At 42.8% G+C, this 22442-nt stretch overlaps 1 protein-coding gene across 1 annotated transcript in view; it reads right to left on the bottom strand.

Moving 5' to 3' along the window:
• Positions 1-21887, bottom strand: part of LOC149798460 (receptor-type tyrosine-protein phosphatase kappa-like) — a 147854-nt gene extending 125967 nt beyond the window's left edge. The window contains exon 1 of the mRNA XM_089963661.1: positions 21742-21887. Within this exon, the coding sequence (XP_089819787.1) occupies positions 21742-21796 (55 nt within the window). The 5' untranslated portion in view covers positions 21797-21887. The remainder of the gene's footprint in view (positions 1-21741) is intronic.
• Positions 21888-22442: the final 555 nt, after the last annotated feature.

Raw genomic sequence — 22442 nt, forward strand, 5'->3', positions numbered from 1 at the left:
TCCAAAGATCTCAGGGACATTGTTCACTGAAGACTACTTAAATATGGAAATACTACAAGTAATATGCATATAAGCAATAAACAACCACCTCACATTCAATAGACCGTAATAATCAATTTGAGTGTTTTCTCTTGCTTTACATTTGTATGGATCATCAGTAAGCCTTTCCAAACTAAATATCAGCACTCCACGCCATGCGCCACCAAACAGGACCCGATTACCTGATACAAAACAACTATTCCTTAATCTAATCACTAAATACGTGCACGTAAAAATACCTCGAGAATTCATTATATTAGGAAATTAGGGATTGTTCATTTTAATCTCTTGAATACCGTATATAGTGACGTCTACTGATCAAAATGGACTTAATATTCGGTTTAAGAAATATTTTCCGAACAGTGACAGTAGTGAATGGGGATGGTATAGGGTCTATGGGACTTATCATTAAAAATACCCTTGGGAACATATAGGGTCTATGTAAATTTAACATGGAGAAAAATCGTGGGAACATATAGGGTCTATGGGAATTAACATGGCCAAAAACCCTGGGACTATATAGGGTCTATGGGAATTAACATGGCCAAAAACCCTGGGACAATATAGGGTCTATGGGAATTAACATGGCCAAAAATCGTGGGACAATATAGGGTCTATGTAAATTTAACATGGCCAAAAAAACCCTGGGACTGTATAGGGTCTATGTAAAATTGAAATAGGGAGGGTCTCTATTTTTTTTAAAAAAAAAAAAAAATAAAATAAAAAAAAAAAAGGGGTAGGCAATGGAAAGGCTATCTCTTTTCGAGAAATATGGGGGCCCTGAAAAGGGCCTTTGGGTTTATGTTAATGTATTCATAAACATAAAGGGCACCGCATTGGTCTTCTTCTTGTCCTTAGGCTGCGTCTTACTGTTGGTCCGTACATCAGCACTCTTTTCAGGCATCCTTGTCTTTCGACGTAGATCCTACGTATCCACAGGCTGGTGTTTGTCCTGTGGACAACGGTCCACTTCGATCGGACATACATGAGCAAGTCTGTCCGAAACATCATGGAAGACACAAGGGTGGATGACTCAACTGTAGTCCACATCTTGAAGCGACGAGAACAGGTGAATCAATGCATTGAACGGCGCTTATTTATAGGTACAGGAAGGATTGAAACGGATTGAGTTCATTTACCAATCCGAACACGCGTTACAGAATTCAGTCAGCTCGCATCCAATCCGAAGATAGCAGTCTGTGACGTCACGTAGTCTATATAGATTCGCTAGCGCTTGTGTGCAGTCAATCTATGCGACAGTGATTCAACATGACGGAAACTCAGAAAACGATCCATTGGGGTGCACCAGCAAGGGAGACTGCCCAAGGGAACTCGGACTTACTTTCAGAAGAGGTGAATTGGGATTTTGTGGATTTTCTCTCCTCGCAAGTATTTGTTCCGGAACCTTCGTTACCTTCTTCATTACCGCAAGTGGAGAATTTTAGACAGAGACAGAAAGAAGAATGGGAGAAATTTATACAACGACAAAAGGAAGCAGAACAGGCTTTTCTCCTACAGCAACAGCAACAAGAAGAAGAGGTAAGAAAAAAACAACAGCAACAACAGCAAGAAGAAGTAGCAGCAAAGAAACAAGAGGGTGAAAATCAAACGGTCACGGTACTGTTGGACATTTTAGCGGAGTTAAGAAGTCTGAAACAAATGTATCAGACTTCTTTATCACGACCGAAGAGAATACGACCTTCCCGAGCTAAACACGTCAACCCTGTGACTAAGCCTACCTTACCACCCTTAGTGATTTCAACCCAATCATTATCATCATCATCATCAACATTACGCAGTCCAGAAGTAGGCCTTGGCCGTGGCAAAGGCATAAGGCAGTTAAAGTTGATTGCTTAAACTCACCCCTACATCATAAAGAGAAAAAGGCCCTTTTCAGGGCCACCCACATTTCTCGAAAAGAAATACAATTTCAATTTGCCAATAACTCAAAAATAAACCCCACCCATTTTACCCTTATAGCACGTGTCTGTGTATGAGTGCGTGAGTGTACGTTCTTATTTTAAAATCAAAACTCAAAGACACTTACCTTATATCATTAATTTATTCTTTTATCCATTTTTTACAATCCAATTCACAATTCACAACACAACACTTTAATAAAAAGTTCATTGACTTCTTCTTTCTCCTTGTTTAGTCTCTCTGTTTTTTGAATTTCTTCACCGTCTTTTCCTCATTTTCTTCCCTTCTTCTTTTCTTCTTCTCCTGTTTCTTTGCCTCTTGTAAATAGAATTGTCTTTTTTCTTCCTCTTCTTCCTCTGAAGAATCCCTCTCTTCTTCCGAAGAATCCCTCTCTTCTTCTGAAGAATCCTTTTCTTCTGACTCCTCTTGTTTCTTTTTTGGGCAATCTGGAGACCAATGTCCTTTTTCTTTACAATAATAACAGGTATCTTGACTTTTGTCTTTTTTAGTCCCTGTTTTTGTTCTTTTTTGACGGTCTGGACACTTTGAAGACCAATGCCCTTTCTTCTGACATATATAGCAAGTATCTTGACTTTTATCTCGAAAGGAAGGAGAGTAGTCCGTAGGCTGGTCTGAAGAGAATTTTCTAATGACCCCTCGCAAAGCTCTGACGAAACGTTCCATCTGGTTAGTCTCTTCCATCGTTGTACTCGGTTTGAGAGTGAAATGAATAGTGAAAGGATAAGACACACACCCTTTTATATAAGCTGGTCTGCTATGACTATAAAGTAGCTCATGGTGTCTGAACTTGAGTCATTTGACTTTTTGCTTTCAAGATGAAACGATCCCATTCATTCGAGAAGAAAGAAGAAGAAGAAAGTAAGAGGCAGAAACGTGATCTATCGCCTCGAACCAGGGCTGAAATCTTGGCACAAATTCATGCCAGTGATTTTGAAGAGGACATGAGTGAACCAGAATTTGAAACCTCTAAACCAAGTTCACCACCCTTAGTCAACCCTGAAAAATACTATTCCATTCGAGAGACGGAAAAGCGCTCCTCTAGAAAATTTAGAACCACGGCTTACAAATACACGGTGAAGTTTAAAGATTTCAAGTCCGAAGTACCGTTAGAGAAAGCAGAAGGGTTCATCACCGGAGTGTGGGATTCTCTGCTCACTGCACTCAAGCGACAATGTCAACCCAAAGAAGACGATCGCTTGAGACTTTCCATACAACACGACGGTTTGAAATCCCCTGTTTGGATCGAGTTTAGCACCCCTGCAGAATTGACCGCTTCCAAAGTCATGGACAAGATTCAACACGTGCAACAATCTAATGACCAGTTTGACATCACCGATGGAAAAGCCACATTGGACATAACCCACGTCTCTCCTCCTCAAGGGACCGGACGCAAAAAGATGTTATTGGTGAACGACCTTCGCAGCATTAAGCGTAGCCTTGTCCGAATTCGCAATCCTCATGACCAGATGTGTTTAGCCCGTGCCATCGTGGTGGGACGAACCTATGCCAACAAGAACGACACGGTAGAATGGAAAAGAGACTGGGAGAACATTCGACAATCGGACCGAGCCAAACAACGAAGTGAAGCAGAACTCCTGTTACGACAAGCTGGACTGTCCAAAGACACACCCTGTGGCATTCCTGAGATGCAAAAATTGCAAGATGCCCTAGCTCCACGATACACCTTGAAAGTGCACCCTCAAGAAGTGCGCGGGTCTTTGTTGTTTCGAGGGCAAGACTTTAAGGACGGAAAATACATTCATGTTTATCATCACGATGAACATTTCGATACCATTACCAATATCACTGGATTCCTGGGATACGGTTATTACTGTGAGAAATGTGACTATGGTTATAATAATCGAGAGCAACACAAGCATTGTGGATGGAAATGCTCAGGATGTTTGGCCTCTTCACCCTGTCTGAGCGAAGAACCAGTGCCTTGTTCAACTTGTCTGCGCACGTTTGTCAGCCCTACCTGTTACCAACAACATCTGAAAACGCAAGGTTCACAGAAGAAATGTGCTTGTCAACTCCTGAGATTGTGCCCTACGTGTGAACAAGTCATACGTACCAATAGTACCAAGGCACACGTATGTCGAGGAAAGAAAAAATGTCACATTTGTCACCACATCGTGGACTTGGAACACCAATGTTACGTGCAAAAATACCAACCCCCACCAGAGAAAGAGGACGGTCACAAGAAGAAAGGCAATTTCATCTTTTTCGATTTCGAATGCATGCAAGAGACTGGCATTCACATTCCTAATTTCTGCGTGGCTCATCGAGCGTGCGAGAAGTGCATTCAAGAACCTATCTTCAGTCATTGCCCTCACTGCAGCAAGATTCCTGGAGGGCGTGAAAAAATCTTTCGGGGACCGAACACGTTAGCCGATTTTGCCCAATGGGTCTTAGACCCCGTCGACAAGACGTGGAGCCAAGAGGACATCGAACGTTACGGAGATTGTCATCGTCATGCCACAGTGATGGCTCACAATTTCTCCGGATACGATGGACAGTTTCTTTTGAGGTACTATACGGAACAAGGCACCGAACGTCCTAAAGTGACTTTGAACGGAGCCAAAATCATTTTCATGCAAGTGGGACAAGCGCAGTTTAAAGATTCGATGAGCTATTTGGCCATGCCTTTGAGTCGAATGCCTAAAACGTTTGGAATGACAGAAATGGCTAAAGGGTACTTTCCACACTTTTTCAATACGGAAGCCAATCAACACGCCGTTCTACCCCATTTACCCGAGGCTCACTATTACGACCCCGACAACATGCGTACCGAACAACGAGAAGCTTTCTACGCTTGGTACCAGGCTCACGCCTCGGACCCTTTCGACTTTCAGGAAGAAATGTTAAAGTATTGTCGTTCCGACGTGGACATTTTACGACGTTGCTGTGGAAAATTTCGAGAACTGTTCATGGAACACGGAGGGGTCGATCCTTTGAAAGAAACTTGCACCATTGCCAAAGCGTGTTCCTTAGTGTATCGACAACGATTCATGCCTGAAAACACCGTGGCTGTCATCAGTCCTCAAACGACCCACTTTGTCAAACGTCAATACTCGGTCAAAGCCCTACGTTGGTTACATTACTTGTGCGACAAGGAAGACAAGTGGATTCAGCATGCCCGCAACGGAGGGGGCGAAAAGACCATCGGAACGTATTCGGTCGATGGCTGGGACTTAGAAAACCCCAAGATCGTGTACGAGTTTAACGGTTGCTTATTTCACGGATGTCCCGTCTGTTACCCTGACCGTGGCACTAAAAATCAGTTTTTGCAACGAACCATGGAAGACTTGTACCAGGACACTTCTCAGCGGCGCCTAAAGTTAGAACAGCAAGGATACCAAGTGGTGGAAATGTGGGAACACGAGTACGATCACCGTATGAAAACCGATCCCGAGTTTAAACGCCTCGTGGAAAGTTACCAGTTCATGGACCCGCTGAACCCAAGGGATAGTTTGTACGGAGGAAGGACCAATGCCACCTGTTTGCTGTACCAAGCCGACGAAGAGAAAGGAGAAGAAATCAAATACTTGGACGTGTGTTCGCTGTATCCCTACGTGTGCAAATATTGTCGCTTTCCCGTAGGGCACCCGCAATTGCTGACGGAACACATCGACCTGAAAAACATTCGACAATACGAAGGCTTGATCAAGTGTAAAGTTTTGCCTCCCACCAACCTATACCATCCCGTCTTACCTCACCATTGTCAAGGCAAACTGATGTTTCCATTGTGCCGTACTTGTGCCGAAACGTGCAACCAAGACCAACCTTGCCATCACAGCCAGGAAGAACGGGCCTTGACGGGAACCTGGGTCAGCGTAGAATTGTTCAAAGCTCTGGACATGGGATACCAACTGTTAGAAGTGTACGAAATTTGCCACTTTCCCAAGACACAACAATACCACAAGGGTGACCCCAGTCAGAAAGGCATTTTCGCCGACTACGTGGATGCATTTTTGAAACTGAAGCAAGAAGCCAGCGGCTATCCTTCCTGGTGTCACACTCCCGAAGACCAAATAAAATTCAAAGAGAAATACTACGAACAAGAAGGCATCACTTTAGACCACATCGAGAAAAACGAAGGCAGGCGATCGTTTGCCAAAGTGATGTTAAATTGCTTGTGGGGTAAAATGGCACAACGACCGTGTTTACCCAAGACGGAATATTTGACAGAACCTTCCCGCTACTTCCAGATGATTCACGACAAAACCAAATACATGAAACACGTGGACGTCGTTCGAGAGAATTTGATCTTGGTCAATTACGAAGAAGATCTGGACTTTGTACAAGACGACCCTTTTGGAAATGTCATCATTGCGGCTTACGTGACAGCCCATGCTCGCTTAAAATTGTACGAAGCTTTAGAACTGTTAGGGGAACGCGTCCTGTACTTTGACACGGACAGTTGCATTTACATCCATCACCCGATTCAACATCACCCTAACATCGAAGGAGACCGTTTAGGAGCCTGGACAGACGAGCATCCCGACGACAAGATTCTAAGTTTCGTCAGTGGCGGTCCCAAAAATTACGGCTACGAATACCGTGACAAGCAAGGAGAAGTGCACACGACGTGCAAAGTGAAAGGACTGACTCTGAATTATCGTACCAGGCGTGTGGTCAACTTTGGGGTATTGAAAGAAGCCATGCAATCGGGAGAGGATGGAAACTTTAAAGTGACCACCTATCAACCGAACAAGATTGTACGTTTACCCACTCACCACATCGTCAGTCGACCCTTGGAAAAAGTCTATCAAATTGTATACCAGAAGCGAGTGCGACTTCCCAATCATTTCACCTTACCGTACGGTCACGTCGGTATTGGTCTGTATATAAAAAAGGAACCCTAGGCAAGATCGATAGTTCATTGTGACTACCAAGACCGAGCGAACAAGATGAATACTTTGAAAGAGGCATCGTTCCAGTTTGGGGATTGTAAAAAAGTTGTATCTTCCTCTAGTGTGACTAATATTGGATGGATAAGACCCATGCATTGCGACGGAAAATGTCCGGAAGGAAACTGCGATTGTCCATGTGGTTACCATTGTAATTGCGTAACGGAGTTTGCAGACGAGTGCGATTGTGAGCCTTGCGATGGATACGATGCTGTACCTTGTGACCTGAGCGATGCCGTAAAGCATCATGGGAACTTTGTTCTCACTGCCCCTATCATGGAAAGGGATGCTGTGCGTGTCAAACCTGAGGGATGCGAAAGCGATGCCGCTCGTCCTCTTGGACATTTTACTGGGTTTCGTTTTAAAGGGGAATGTTCACCTTCACGTCTACCCCCCTTCGGATGTCATCCAACCCTGAGCAAACTCCTACCCATGTCACTCAACCCTCATCGAAACGAACCTGTGAAAGACGAATATTCGTTTCCTGTGCGTTTGTCGGAATACTGCGACTTTGAAAATCGTCTTCAATCGTTCAAAGGAAAATGGCCTAAGTATCTGGGAGGACCGACCCCCGAAGAATTAGCCAGAGCCGGATTTTTCTACTTGGGCGAAGGAGATAAAGTCAAGTGCTTCAGTTGCGGTGTGTCACTTCACCACTGGGAACCGCAAGATTCGGCCTACGTAGAACATGCTCGATGGTCACCGAATTGTCATTGCTTACCCTTAGTGGGACCGAGACATTGAAGTAACTTACCATGTCGTTGACGAAGAAGAAACCAGATTGGCTAGGAGTCAAATGTTGGACATCACCGAGACCAGTATTTAAACTTCATTTCAAAAACGATATTGAATCATTACCTAAAGAACTACAAGAGAAGATTTACAAGGAAGTTTGGCAGGGGTTTGCCAGAGTGAAATCTCAATGGGTCACTGTAGGAAAGTGAAAAAAGTCAACCAGTGTGTTAGATTTCTTTGGGTCAAGGGTGCATTCCTCCTATTGTATCGCTTTAGACCGTTTACATCAAAAGAGTTCAGTGACATTCTTGGACGTTACCCTGAATGGCAGTGGTCAGAAAGTACTCACTATGTGGATTACTTTTGTGAATTGTACGGACTGACCTATTCATGAATACTTTACAAGAGAACATTCGTGCTTTGCCTGTGGAGTTGAGAGAAAGGATTTACAGAGTGCTGGTCAAAATACAAGAGAAACGTAAAGAACAATTGCATCCGATACGTCACCAGATCTTTAACCACTGGTACCTGAATGGTATAAGAGAACTGATTCGTCAGAAATTCTTTCAATGGTCAGACATTGTTCAAAACTTTGAGGACGCTAATGATCGACATGTTCATGATTATGGTTACTTCGAGATTCACCTAGTGAAACGCATTGAGGAAGACAAGTTAAAGGATTACCAACATTTGTTACGTGGAATCTACTTAGCGGAAGAGGAAACTTCTAAACGAACTCTGACGTTTCGGTTACAGTATGCAAGATTTAGATTCCCTACTGGAGAACGAAGATCTCTGGCTAGAAAGTACGTGTATTGCATCCGAAAAAAAGAGAATATAAAAACAGGCTGCCATGCCACGGTTTATGTCACATGTCATCCAACAGATTCCGTGGAAGGAACTCAATGACCATATTCAAACCGTGGATCATTACCATCAATTATTACAAGAACTGTATCCATTCAATTTGGGACGACAAGTGGTGTGTGTCTTAGTGACTTGTTTTCTGGGATTTCGTTTACCAGCCAATTCTTTGTGGACTCTTTACGAACAGTACTTACCACCTCCATGGCCTTAAATGGTCACGAAAAACTCCTTTTGCTCAAAACCTTGCGGTTTCATCTGGATACTTCTCGACCTCAACAGGAAAAAAAGATTCGTCAACTTTTAGCTACCCAAGACGTGTATGACGATGTGTGTGTAGCTTGTGACTTACTTCCCCATTGGACAGATGTCCGTGCCTGGAAAGAATGGGGTTTTGAGGCTTGGACCCAAGAAGTGGCCCAGTATGCACGAGAGTTGTTCAAGGAAAAAAGTTACTTTTCAACCCGTGTTAGTGACGGTGTCAGAAGAACCCGTCACCCAGGACAGGACTGTCGTGGACAGGCCTGAAAGACCCTTTCGGGAGGACACTTGTGTGACCTTACCCCCTACTATAGAACTGGTTAGAACATTACCCAAAACATGTTGTACAGACACTTGTGTTTATTCCACGTTCATCGTTATCATGTGCCTTTTATCCTTGTACTTAAGCCTTTGGCTTTTATGTATTTTTGTCTTTCGTATTCATGTTTGAAAAAAACATTCAATAAACGTGTTCTGAAAAAGTATATAAACTCTTGTCTTGTTTGTTTTCGTGTCACAAGTGACATTTCTCACACCATGGCTACCTCTGCTGTCTCTGCTCCCTCTTCCTCTACTGTCAAAGTCATCGACGAACACTTAGATCGTGCCAGTTGGGAGGCTTTGTATCTTCGCCATCCCTTTAACATGCTCATTGCTGGACCTAGCGGTTCTGGCAAAACCGAATTCGTCAAACGTTTGATCGAACATAAACATCATTTGATCGATCGGCCCCCTCAACGGATCGTGTGGTGTTACAAAGAGTGGCAATCGGCGTACAACCTCTTGCGAGAAAGTCAAGGCGATTCCATCGTGTTTGTGGAAGGCATTCCTAAAGAAGATGACGGCATCGTCTCTGACTCCCGTCAAACCCATTTGGTCATTTTCGACGACATGTTAGGAGAAGACGAAGAAGAAATTAAATTGTGGTTTACGCGGAAAGGGCATCACCGTAATGCCAGTGTCGTTTACATCACCCAAAATTTGTTTCAACAAAGTAAAGCCCATCGCACCATCAGTCTCAATGCGCATTACGTGGTCTTGTTTAAAAGCCCTCGAGATAAATCGCAAGTGCAAGTCTTAGCCAAACAGTTAGGAACGCCTTGGCTGACTCAGGCGTACGACGATGCCACTCAAACACCACACGCCTATTTACTCGTCGATTTGAAACCTACGACCCCCGAGGATTTGCGATTTCGTACCCACTTGTTTCACCACTGGTGCCAAGACGGAGGGCCTGTCCTGTACACGTCTCCGTCCTCGACTTCATTTCACTCCCCATGAAAAAATCTATAAAAACCTCAGACCCTTTTTCGTCTGTCTCACACAGTGTGAACATGACGTTCCTTCAGTCGCATCTTCCTGTCAAATTGATTCGTGCCTTGTATGGCATCAGTCGAGAAAAAGATCCACAAACACGAGCTCGTGTCTTAGAAGCTAGTCTCAAAGAAGTCTTACGATGGTTCACGGTGACGGCACGTCAATTACTCCAAGGAATCATTCAGATTCCTCATCAAACCAAACGCTTTTTCGATCGAAACAAAGTCGCTTTGGTCCAACTGGCCGATCCCCGCATCGACACTCAAACCAAAAAACAAATCATTTTGAAACCTGGAGGGAGCGGTACTTTAGGAGGGGTCATCATTCGCTCACTCTTAAGATGGGATCCTAATGCCCCCAAAGTTATCCCCAAGACAAAAGTCCAACGAAGCCCCAAGAAGAAAAAAAAAAAGACCAGGTCCCCAAGAAGAATAACTTCTCCAGTGGCAGGACCCTCCTCTTACCAGACACCACCACCCCGGAAAAAGAAAAGAAGCCCCCAGAAAAAGAAACAGAGAAAAAGTCCTCAGAAAAAGAAAAGTCCACAGAAGAAAACTAGTCGCAAGAGAGGCACTTCGGCCAGGACGCAACCTTACACTCGCAAACCACGACCTGCCACAGCGTCTCCGGCAGCCTCACGTTTATCCACTTCTCCGTTGATGTCACCAGGAACTGAAGAGTACTTGGAGACGTTGATCACACCAAGAACTTCTCCGTTGATGACCCCCAAAAGAACTTCCCCAGTGGCAGGACCCTCCAATTTAGTGGCAGTGGCTGCTGCTCACAAAGTACCTTCTCCCAAAATCAAAGTCCATGAAAGATCGGGCATGTTACAAAGTTTACTGGATTTGTCCAAGCAAGAACTGGCTCGATTTAGTCCGTTACGTACCCCTGCACGACGTGTCATGCCTGTCCTCAAACTGATACGCCGTAAAGACAATCAGTGGCGACGCGTTCCAGTATAAAAAAGGCCTGTGACCGAGTAGGGTATCAGTGTTTTTTAGGTGCTCCTAAAGACTCAAAGATGTCACCCTCCAGAAAACCCCAAGGAAAGAAAAGGAAAGGACTGCCACCACGTTTAGCCAGACACGGGGACCTGTTATCTGTCCTGTCCAAAGCTTCTCCACCCCTACGAAAAAAACTCATTCAAACGGCCTCCAAAGAGGTCATCGATACCGTGTGCGAATGTTGTTTGAACGTTTTGAAAGGCACGATCCCTTTGTCCAAACACCAGAAACAATGCTTAAGCAAACATCGTCACGTTCTTCGCCAAATGGTTCGAAAGAAAATTCCCATTCGTCAAAAAAAGAAGATGTTAGTGCAACGTGGAGGCATTTTGCCTCTCTTGCTAGGCCCCATACTGAAAGGAGTCTTGGGAACCATGTTGGGAGGACTGGTGGGAGCAAGATAAAAAGGCCTTCGAAAGTCCCAAGATCTCAGAATCGACCCCTGACAACCCCATGGAAGGACGAAAACTAGCTTTAGTGCCTTACAAACGATGGATGGAATACCATCGGTGCCAAGAACAACGCACCCCGCATTTACCTCCCAATCCCCATTTGAGCGAGATGTCCCAGTTACAACACGAATTGCAGTCCTTGATGGATCGCCAAGATTTGTCCGAAACAGAAAAATCGCAAAAGTACGGTCAACTCTTGCAACGACTGCAACTCTTTCACCAGAAAGCTTTAGACGAAACAGCTCTACCCACTCTGAAAGATTTTAAGACCTTGATGAAAAGTCCAGCACAATCACCAGTACTAGTACCAGTACCAGTACCACCAGTACCCGTGACCAAGACAGAAAAAGGAGAAGAAGAGGAAGGGTTTCAAACTCCACCAGAAAAAGTACGCAAGTTAACAACACCACCTACCTCCAGAATTGGATGGATTAAAAAGATGATGGCCACCCCTTCTTCCTCACAAGAGAAAAAGAAAGTGAAGACAGAAGTGAAGACAGAAGTGAAACAAGAACCGATATCCCCCGCTCAGACATCCTTCTCTTCTTCGACACCTATTGCTGGCCGCACACGCAAAGCATTGCAATCCAAGAAAATACCCCAAGAGAAAAAGAGTAGCCTCTTCCAAGAGTGGGTGCCTTATTAACACATCAACCAACACAAAAAAATAAAAAATGGAAAAAGTCTTAGCCAGCATTTACTACGATCCCTCGCATCCTGCAGGTTACGCAGGAGTTCAAAAATTGTATCGTGCTGCCAAAACTCGACTGAAAAGTCTCCGTTTACCTCAAGTGCAACGATGGTTACAAGAACAAGCTACCTACACTTTACACAAACCCATTCGACGCAAGTTTGCCAGAAGTCGCACCCGAGTGGAAGGCATCGATCATCAATGGCAAGCCGATTTAGCCGATGTCTCTCATTTGGCCAGCTACAATCGTGGCTACAAATATTTGTTTTGTGTCATCGACGTCTTTTCCAAATTTGCCTGGGTCGTGCCCTTGACTTCCAAATCGATCAGCGAGTTAGTGCGAGCCCTGCAACGGGTGTTGAAACAAAGCGGTCGTCACCCTCTTCGATGGCAAACGGACAAAGGCACCGAATTTCTGAGCCAAGCTTTCCAAAAGGAATTAAAGAAACGTGACATTCATTTTTTTACCACCGAGAATCCCGAAACCAAAGCCAGCATCGTGGAACGTTTTCAATGCACTTTGAAAGAACGCATGTGGAAATATTTTACGCATCACCACACTCTGAAGTACATCGACATCTTACCGCACCTGCTGCAAGCGTACAACCAATCTTACCATCGAAGCATCGGACGTGCCCCGCAAGACGTGACTCCCGACAACGAAGTGCTGGTGTTTGAGCGCCTGTTCGGTACGTCCCCGACGAGGGCTGTCCCCAAGAAAAGTGGAGTGTTAGCCGTAGGAGATTGGGTGCGCATTGGCAAAACCAAACGCACTTTCGACAAAGGTTACTTACCTAACTGGACGACCGAATTGTTTCGCGTCACTGGACGAGTGCATGGCCGTCATCCTGCCGTCTATAAATTGGAAGACATGAACGGAGAAGTGCTCAAAGGAACGTTTTATTTGCCCGAGTTACAACGTGTCACCAAAAAAGAAGACGACGTGTACGTCATCGAAAGCATTCTCGAACGCAGAACCCGTAAAGTGGGCAAACGACGTGTAAAAGAAGTCAAAGTACGTTGGAAAGGATATCCACCCAGTTTCGATTCTTGGATCGACGCTTCGCAAGTCATCGACTATAAAAAGAAGTGACCATCATGCCCTTTCACACAGCAGACGCAGCTACGTCGACCACTCCTTCTTCACCCAGTTCTTCTGTGCAAGATTTACAAAAACAACCCTTGTGGGTGTGGTGTGGAGAACGTGTGCCTAAAACGCAAATCGTCTTTTTCTGCCAAATCTTCGTGGTGTATTGTGTCATCGGGGCAGCCATCGCCAATTTGAGTTTGCAACAAGGAGACAAACAATTGTGGACCATTTTATTGAGCAGTTGCATCGGTTACCTGCTTCCCAATCCCTCCCTGAAATTCTCCTCGAACGGGAACGTTGTGTCAAGTGCCAGTGCCAGTCACCACTCCAACCACAATCAGAACCCCATTTTGGGCGGAGACACGCCTCTGACGTCCATTAATAACCCCTCGGACAGCCACAGAACTCTGGAATTATGAATCACCAAAACCAATTTTACTTAACCTTACCCAGTGACAGTTCCATGGAGGTGTTTCCCCACAACACGTTGTGCTGTTACACGGCCAAATTACCTCAGACCATCCCCTTAGATCACGAAGCCCATTGGGAAGTGGCTTTAGTAGAAATGATTCACCCGACCCAAGTCCTCAATGTCCTTCCCAATCAAAATGTTTTTGATGTGGAAGTTCATGACGAACAATTGCAACAGTACTTGGATACCTATGGCAAATATGACAAGAAAACCCCTGGCACAAAAAATCAAAAGTACACCACCTATCACTTGTTCATTCCCCCAGGGTATTATTTTAGTGGTCAACATTTGGTGAGCACCATTACCTCCAGGTTTAATGTCGTGTTTCTGAAAGCTTTGGAAAGTGTCAAAAAAAGTGTCACCATGGAATACCACAAAGCAGCTCGTCGCTTCTTGATGAAATTTGACGGGAGTAAAATCCTGTCCATTTTATTTTGTCCTGAATTGTTTGACATGTTGGGCGGAGACATGTACATGAGAATGGCCATGATGAAGAAAACGAATTACCCATCGTTTACGACAACGAGTCTTTTAGCAAGTTATTTCGTGCCCCGGTAGAACTGAACCAAGGACTGAATTTGATGTTTGTGTACTCCGATGTGGTGGAGTATAACGTGGTGGGACACACCTCCGTACCGTTCCTGCGTGTCATTCCTTTCAAAGTAGATTCTGCCACGGGCGCTGACGAGGAAGGTGGAAACACTTACCACGTCCACCGCGAATTTGTCCATCCTCACTATTTGCCTGTCAGCAAGTCGTATTTGGACACGGTCAACATTACTGTAAAAGGAGATCTGGGACAAAATATTCCATTCACCAAAGGAAAAGTCACGGTGAAACTCCATTTTCGAAAACGGTTCTCTCACGACTCGTAAGTAAGTCATGTATCCAGTGTACCGAGGGGTTGCTCGACAGCGAGGACACGGCTTAGGAGATATGTTAAAATCGGCCTTTCGTTCGGTGGCCCCGGTGTTGAAACCGATGGTGACACGCGGATTGCACGCCTTGAAAGATGCGGCACTGACGCAAGGCAAAGAATTTCTCCAAAATGTCATCATCGACAAACAAAACCCTAAAGAAGCCTTCATGAGGGCAGGCAAAAATGTCTTGCTGCAAACGGGCAAAGACATTTTGGGCCGACGAGACACACCTATAAATGCCCTGCACGCTACCGAGTCAGGCATTCAGCAAGGACAAGGCAGAAAGAGACGACGAAGAAGAAAACACCCTTTCACCAGACTTCAAGCGAGAAAGGCCAAGAAAAGAAGAACCGTTCGAGACTTAGACGTTTTCGATTATTGAGAAAGAGAAAAAAATATGATGCACCGAGAGTCTTGCGCTTGTTCCAAGACGGAACTGGACCGGTTTGCCATGCCCCCCACCATGATGACCATGCAAGAATCCCAGTGGGTGGAATTTCATCCCGTCTCCTCTTTGACGGAATCAGCTCCCATCGAGTTTGAAATCAAAGGACAACCCGAAGATTACATCGATCTGAATAGCAGTTACCTGTATTTGAAAGTGAAAGTGATCAAAACGGACAACACCAATCCAGGAGGCGATGCTAGAGTAGCTCCTGTCAACAATTTCATGCATTCCTTATTTAGCGAAGTGGACTTGTACTTGAATAACAAACTGGTCAGCAGCAGCATGGATACTTACCCATATCGTGCCTACTTGGAAAATCTCTTGACGTACGGAAAAGAAGCCAAGAATACTCATCTGGATGCTTGCGTGGTATGGAAACCTGACACAGCAGGTGTAGGCACGTTTAGCGACACAGTCCTGACAGAAGATGACAATCCTCACAATGTGGGGTTTAACGACCGTCGTAAGAAAATTCTGCAAGGGCGAAGTTTAGAACTGATGGATCGTTTGCATTTGGACATGTGGTTACAAGAAAAGTATTTGCTCAACGGGGTGGATATCCGTCTGAGACTGAATCGTAGCAGTGCCACTTTCCATTTGATGGCCCATGCCAACGAATACAAAACTATCATTCAAGAAGCCCGACTTTACGTGCGTCGTGTGGAAGTGTTACCTAAAGTGGGAAACGACGTCAGTCAGACGTTGAGCAGAACGACTGCCAAGTATCCGATACGACGCGTAGAAGTGAAAACGTTCACCATTCCTGCTGGACAGCGATCTATGATCGAAGATCATCTGTTCCAAGGACAGTTGCCCAAACGTTTGATTGTTGGTATCGTCAGGAATTCAGCCTTCAACGGAACCCACGATCAAAATCCTTTTGAGTTTCAACATTACAATGTGTCCAAGATCGAAGTCAGTCGCGACGGCAAGACCTTGTGTACCCGACCCTTTGAGCCCAACTTTGGTGTCGCAAAGAATTATTTGAGATCGTACTTGTCCCTGTACGAAGCCACGGGACAGTTAGGAACCAACACCAGTCACGGTATATCGTACGACGATTATGCAGGAGGCTATGCTTTGTGGGGTTTTGATTTCACTCCAGACCAAGGCAGCGACGAGGGACATTTCCACCCTATAAAATCAGGCCAGATTCGTGTGGAACTTCAGTTTGCAAATCCACCTCCAGATCACACAGTGAACGTCATCCTGTATGCAGAATTTGACAATACCATAGAAATCAACAGTTTGAGAGAAGTCATTCTAGATTACTAGAAGTCATGGAAGACTGTTATCCCTCTTTGCCTAGTGGAGAAACTTTGGACATGAAATGTGAGGAGACTGTGGAAGAAGAAGAAGTGACCATAATGAAGTCGAGATGGCCAGAACAAGAAGCCCATTTAGTCTCCTGTTTTGCCAAACACTTGGTCGATAAAATGACGGAATTGATCAAGAAAAATTGCTATGGATGTCAAAACGATCATCCCAGTCAAATTCAACACGATAAATGCCTAATGTTAAGTCAAGAAGAAAAATTGGACGAGTATCTGGACGAAGCTTGGAGTCTCATCTCGAACAAAGACGTGTTGCACCAGTGGTATAAAGACTTGCGTGAACATTCTTGTCCACCATTAACCACTCAAGAGATCCATCGTATCGAAGCTCTCCTGAATCAGAGTGAGGAAACAGAACGAATAACCGTTTATTCGTCAGACATTTTCAAGCAAAAAGTCAGGATCGAATTGTCGACTTATTATTACCTGTGAAGAAGAACACAAAACAAATGGATACCTGGGAACTGTATTACCTTTTGAACCACAGTTCGTATACGGCTTCTTGGAATCCTGTTGTCTGTGCTAAAGATGAACTCCCTCATCGCAAACCTAAAGACCATCAAGCTTACGTGATCAACACGGACGACAGTCATCTCCCAGGAACCCACTGGGTAGCCGTCTACTTTCCTCAAGAAGGATGTGTGGAATATTTCGATTCGTACGGATTGCCCCCTTTGGAAGACGATATCATTGACTTTATGAGAAGAAATGCTCAAACCACCCGATTCAATAACGTGAAATTACAAGGCACAGATTCTTTGGTGTGTGGACAGTACTGTGTGTATTTTCTGCATCATCGCAGCCTGGGCTATTCCTTAGAACATTTAGTGACTCATTTCGATCCTCGTTCTTCTGCTAGAAATGATGTGAAAGTAGATCGATGGTTTTGTGACCATTATGCTTATCTTTTGTCTCAAGCTAGGAAACGTAGTGTCCATCAATGGCCTAATGATTTCCAACAGTGGAAATCACAATTTCATTCACAACGTTGTCAGCCCTGTTTAAAGTAGATTGTCCATTGAGAAAAAATGTTTGTGATTTGAAAAAAAATTGTTTGATGTTATAGTGTTGGATTATTGTTAAAAATGTTAGAGTTGTTGTTTAGTGTTAAGTGATTTTTGAATAAAAAATGTTGTGTTTTGAAAAAATGCTTTTGTCTTTTGTTTAGCTATAAGACTGTTGGATTGATGCTCTTTCATTTCTTACTGTCCCTATCATGACGCTCACTAAACGTTGCGACTCGAAAACCGTGTGGGGGATGTTTTCCTTCACGTCCGCGCTTTGCCTTTAAGAACCGGTTTGTTCCCAGTCTAACCATCCATTGTCGTCTCATCCTCCTAAGAAGATGTGTTCCAAACTAGCTAAGCTCAACGAAGCCTACGTGAATTTGCATAGGGTCAGACACAGTCTGATACCGAAGCCAGAAGAAATAGAGAATGTGAGAATGTTAAAAATCACTGAAGACCTGATAGAAGAGCTCTTCAGAGAAGAAATGAACAGGGAAAAAGAAGAATGGACAGAGAAGTACAGACTTCAGAGACAGCAGCAACAGCAGCAATGTGAGTAGGTAGAGTAGTGTGAAAATAAACACTAACTCTTTTATAAAAAATGTGAGGGTATGTGTTTGTGTGTTTGTGTTTGTAAGAGCTCACGTAAGTTGGTGTGGATAGTAGATTAAAATGATGTCTTTTTTGGTGTTTGAGGTGTATATTTGGGGTTAGATTGGATTGCTTTGCGTATGTGGATAGTCTATTGAAGTGATTTATGAAAAAATTTTAAAATAGTGATGGGTAGCATAAAATGTGAGTGAGTGTTTCTTTTAGGTCCGGGCGTTGTTGTTGTTTTTGGTCATGATCTAGGTAAGACGAATTTTATGTTTTTAGGGGGATGTTTTCCTTCACGTCCGCGCTTTCAGTATAAATTGAGCCCATCGTCGACCTGTTAACAGCAAGACAATGAATACAAGGATTGTGAAGCTGCTAGAACTCCAGATGCACCTGGAATATGCCAGGCGCATAGTAAACGAACTATCAGCGGAGGCTATCGTAGAAGAAGCAAGAATGAAGAAAGAAGAGGATGAGAGAAGAGAGAGGGAAGAAGAGGAAAAGAAAAGAGAAGAGAGGATGTCGTTCAATATTCCCGAGACTGAGGATTGGGGTGTTGAAGCGAATCATCCTCCCTCTGCGCTCCCCAGAAGAAAGGTGAAAGAAGACTGGGGAAGAAGATGCGTGTGTGGCGCCAGGCCAGGAAGGTGCAACCATTAGATAGGTGCATCAGGAGTTCAAAAAAACCAACAGCCCTTTTCAGGGCTACCCAATACTCTAGAAAAGAAATAACTATTAATTTGCCAATGTGTAGGTAGAGTAGTGTGTATATAAACACTACCTCTTTTTTTTAAAAAATGTGAGGGTATGTGTTTGTGTGTTTGTGTTTGTAAGAGTAAAGGTATGTTTGTGCGAATAGTAGATTATGGGTTTCTTTATTGTTTCTTAGCAATTGTGGAGAGTATAGTTTGGGTTATATTATATGAAATGAAAAAGTAGGGGGGATGTTTTCCTTCACGTCCGCGCGTTGTTTGGTCATGATCTAGGTAAGATCCATTTTATGTTTTTAGGGGGATGTTTTCCTTCACGTACGCGCTTTAAGTATAAGAACCCACAGTATTCGTCGTTCAAACCATTCTGCAAAGAATAAAAAGAAGATGGCGTCAAACCAAATGGACAAAATACAAACCTTGCAAGACGTTTTAGACAACTTAGGAATAATGGAACAGATGCTAATAAGACTCGTTGAAGACCATTATTCCTATAGTCCCCATCGTGTAAAGATGGAAATTAATAACTTAAGAAAAGCAAAGGACAAGATTAGTGGTGTCATGAAAGAGATAAAGGAGGAGAAGGAGGATGAAGAGGAAAGAATAAGAATACGCAAATGGAACGAAAACATTGAAAAAGAAGAAGAAAATGAGAAGAGGAAGAAAGAAGAACAGGAGGAGAAAAAAAAGAAAGAAAAGAAGAGAAAGAGTGTTGGAGATAAAATAAGAAGTTGGTGGAGGAAAAGAAGAAATTAGAAGCAGAAGAAGAAAACCCAAAGGCCCTTTTCAGGGCCCCCATATTTCTCGAAAAGAGATAGCCTTTCCATTGCCTACCCCTTTTTTTATTTTATTTTATTTTTTTTTTTTTTTTAAAAAATAGAGACCCTCCCTATTTCAATTTTACATAGACCCTATACAGTCCCAGGGGTTTTTTGGCCATGTTAAATTTACATAGACCCTATATTGTCCCACGATTTTTGGCCATGTTAATTCCCATAGACCCTATATTGTCCCAGGGTTTTTGGCCATGTTAATTCCCATAGACCCTATATAGTCCCAGGGTTTTTGGCCATGTTAATTCCCATAGACCCTATATGTTCCCACGATTTTTCTCCATGTTAAATTTACATAGACCCTATATGTTCCCAAGGGTATTTTTAATGATAAGTCCCATAGACCCTATACCATCCCCATTCACTACTAGTGACTTCCCATAATTAAATGATTAATCGCTGAACTCTTAAAATAAATTATCAACGATGACGTAAACACAGAAAGCACATGTCTTAGGTTTCATAGAATATTTTGTTCCGTGCCTCAGTGATGATGCCTGCCACTTTTAAGATTACATCTACACTATTCAGGTATTCAATTTAAGATTACATCTACTTTATTTTGGTATATGATTTTTGCAAAACAAATATAAGCAACACTAGAATCCTTTTCACTAGCCCCAATTTGCGTAATTTCAGTTTTTACTCCCTTTCTAAGGAGCATATGGGAATTTATGCAATTTTCCTTTCTTTGCATACAATGGAAAACAATGTTACCGGCTGCATTTTTTAATGCATTTGTATTTCTAAGTCAATCTGAGAGTATACATTCGCATTAAAACCCCGTGGTAATTATATACTGCAATATACCCGCCCTATCTGGTATATTGTGAATGCTAACATAAAACTGATGGACGCCGAAGTACTCATTACCGGATATTTAAAATAAAACCCCATATAAAACGACAAACGATTCCATAGGCCAATTAGCAGGACTCACCTTTTCTTTACAAATTTCACTATGGCAGATACGTACATGTCAAGTAAAACCACGAAGAAATGCAACCCACAGAACACGGAGAAATAATTGCATGTCATATATTTCAGTCTATTAAACTTGAGATACCGCCCACTTAGGTAATCATCTCTCTTTTTAAGTTTACTTTTCGTTTTCATGTTTCAATCTATATCAACGTAATGTCTTGCTACTAGATTGTTCTCTAAACACTTTTTTAGTTTTCATTCGCTTTTAAAGACTTCTTCCACAGTAAGACCATTATATATCCAATAACAAAAGATAAGTGGGCTGTTTGACTATAATAATCCAACACTATTTTAGTACACATATGAGGTACACAGACTAAGATCACAATTGTTTTCCTCCTATACTTCTTCCTTTGGGTGAGGCAAACCTTTGTTTGGTTATAAACCCTCTTGGTGCTGATTAAAGAAAATTGATACTTCTTTAGAAAGTGAGGAGTATGATGTGATAGTGTATTTGGCTATAGTGACTAGTGAGCTATGACGAATTGATGCTATACCGCATAATCTACAGCTAGAACTTGACTGTTAATTTGAGCATGAAATATACTTTTCGTTGGTATATTAATAATTGGGATTGGGACACACTGGAAAGTTAAATACTGGAATGAAAATATAGAGAATATATAAGAAAAATAAATTGTATACTGGAATCTATAATTCTTAAACCTCGATTTCGATCAATCAGTTAATGATGTAACCTACCTAACCTGTGATTATCGGTCATTGTTCCAACGGAGGTAAGGATGTATACTTGTCTAACTTACTATTAGCAAACAATCTTTGAGGACTTTTATAAACCGAGGGTGTGTACCTGTATGTACGCATGAATACTGACCTACATTCCTACCTAAATAAATACATATCTATATTTTTATATTGTCAAACAGTTCTTGCGTAATTCATATTCTACGTGAAACAGTTGGTCACATAGCATGAACATTTGAATAATATTGGCTAGACGATCTTGGTGAGAAATATGTTCAACACAAAATGTCACATTTTCGTGAAATATTTATCTTGGTGGAAAATCATTACGCCAGTAACATGGACATAGGTTCGCTAACCTTAAAACCCATTCAAAATATATGTGTGACAACCAGTATTCAATGCATAGATGGACACATACCTTGACTTGAATGCATGGCAAAGCCATAGATAACAGCGAGAAGCAGAAGTATCATTCTTCCTTTTCTTTCCTAAACCGTATCTGTAGATCAGAAGTGAGTTACTATCTCTGGTCGTGTGTGCATTATAATAAGTATGAATAACGACAACAATATATATCCTCGACACAACTGCTCGCTTCGTCCCTTAACCGAACAGGAAGCAAATATGCGCGTACCACTATCATGTGTACTGTAAGGCAAACTTCATTCTAATGCAATCCACTTGAGCATTGATGAATTCTCTTTGTGTTTAATTCGCATTGCAACGCTGATGGGTTACTTTTGTAATTTTGTACGAAATTACAATATCCACCACTATGTCTCTTTCTCTTCCTCCACCAACAACTATTTATCTGTATATCTACATATCTGTCTGTCTATTTATTTATCTATGTATCTATCTATCTCTCTATCTATCATACATGCAAGCATGCATGCATGCATCCATCCATCCATCCATTTATACATAAATACATACATACATGCACACATACACACACGTACACACACATACATACATGCATGCATGTATGCATGCATGCATGCATGCATACATACATACATACATACATACATACATACATACATACATACATACATACATACATACATACGTACATACATACATACATACGTACATACATACATACAACTTCATCGG

Source organism: Sinohyriopsis cumingii, chromosome 6 (assembly GCF_028554795.1).
Source record: "Sinohyriopsis cumingii isolate HCF-2022 chromosome 6, ASM2855479v2, whole genome shotgun sequence".
Lineage (NCBI taxonomy): Eukaryota > Metazoa > Mollusca > Bivalvia > Unionida > Unionidae > Sinohyriopsis > Sinohyriopsis cumingii.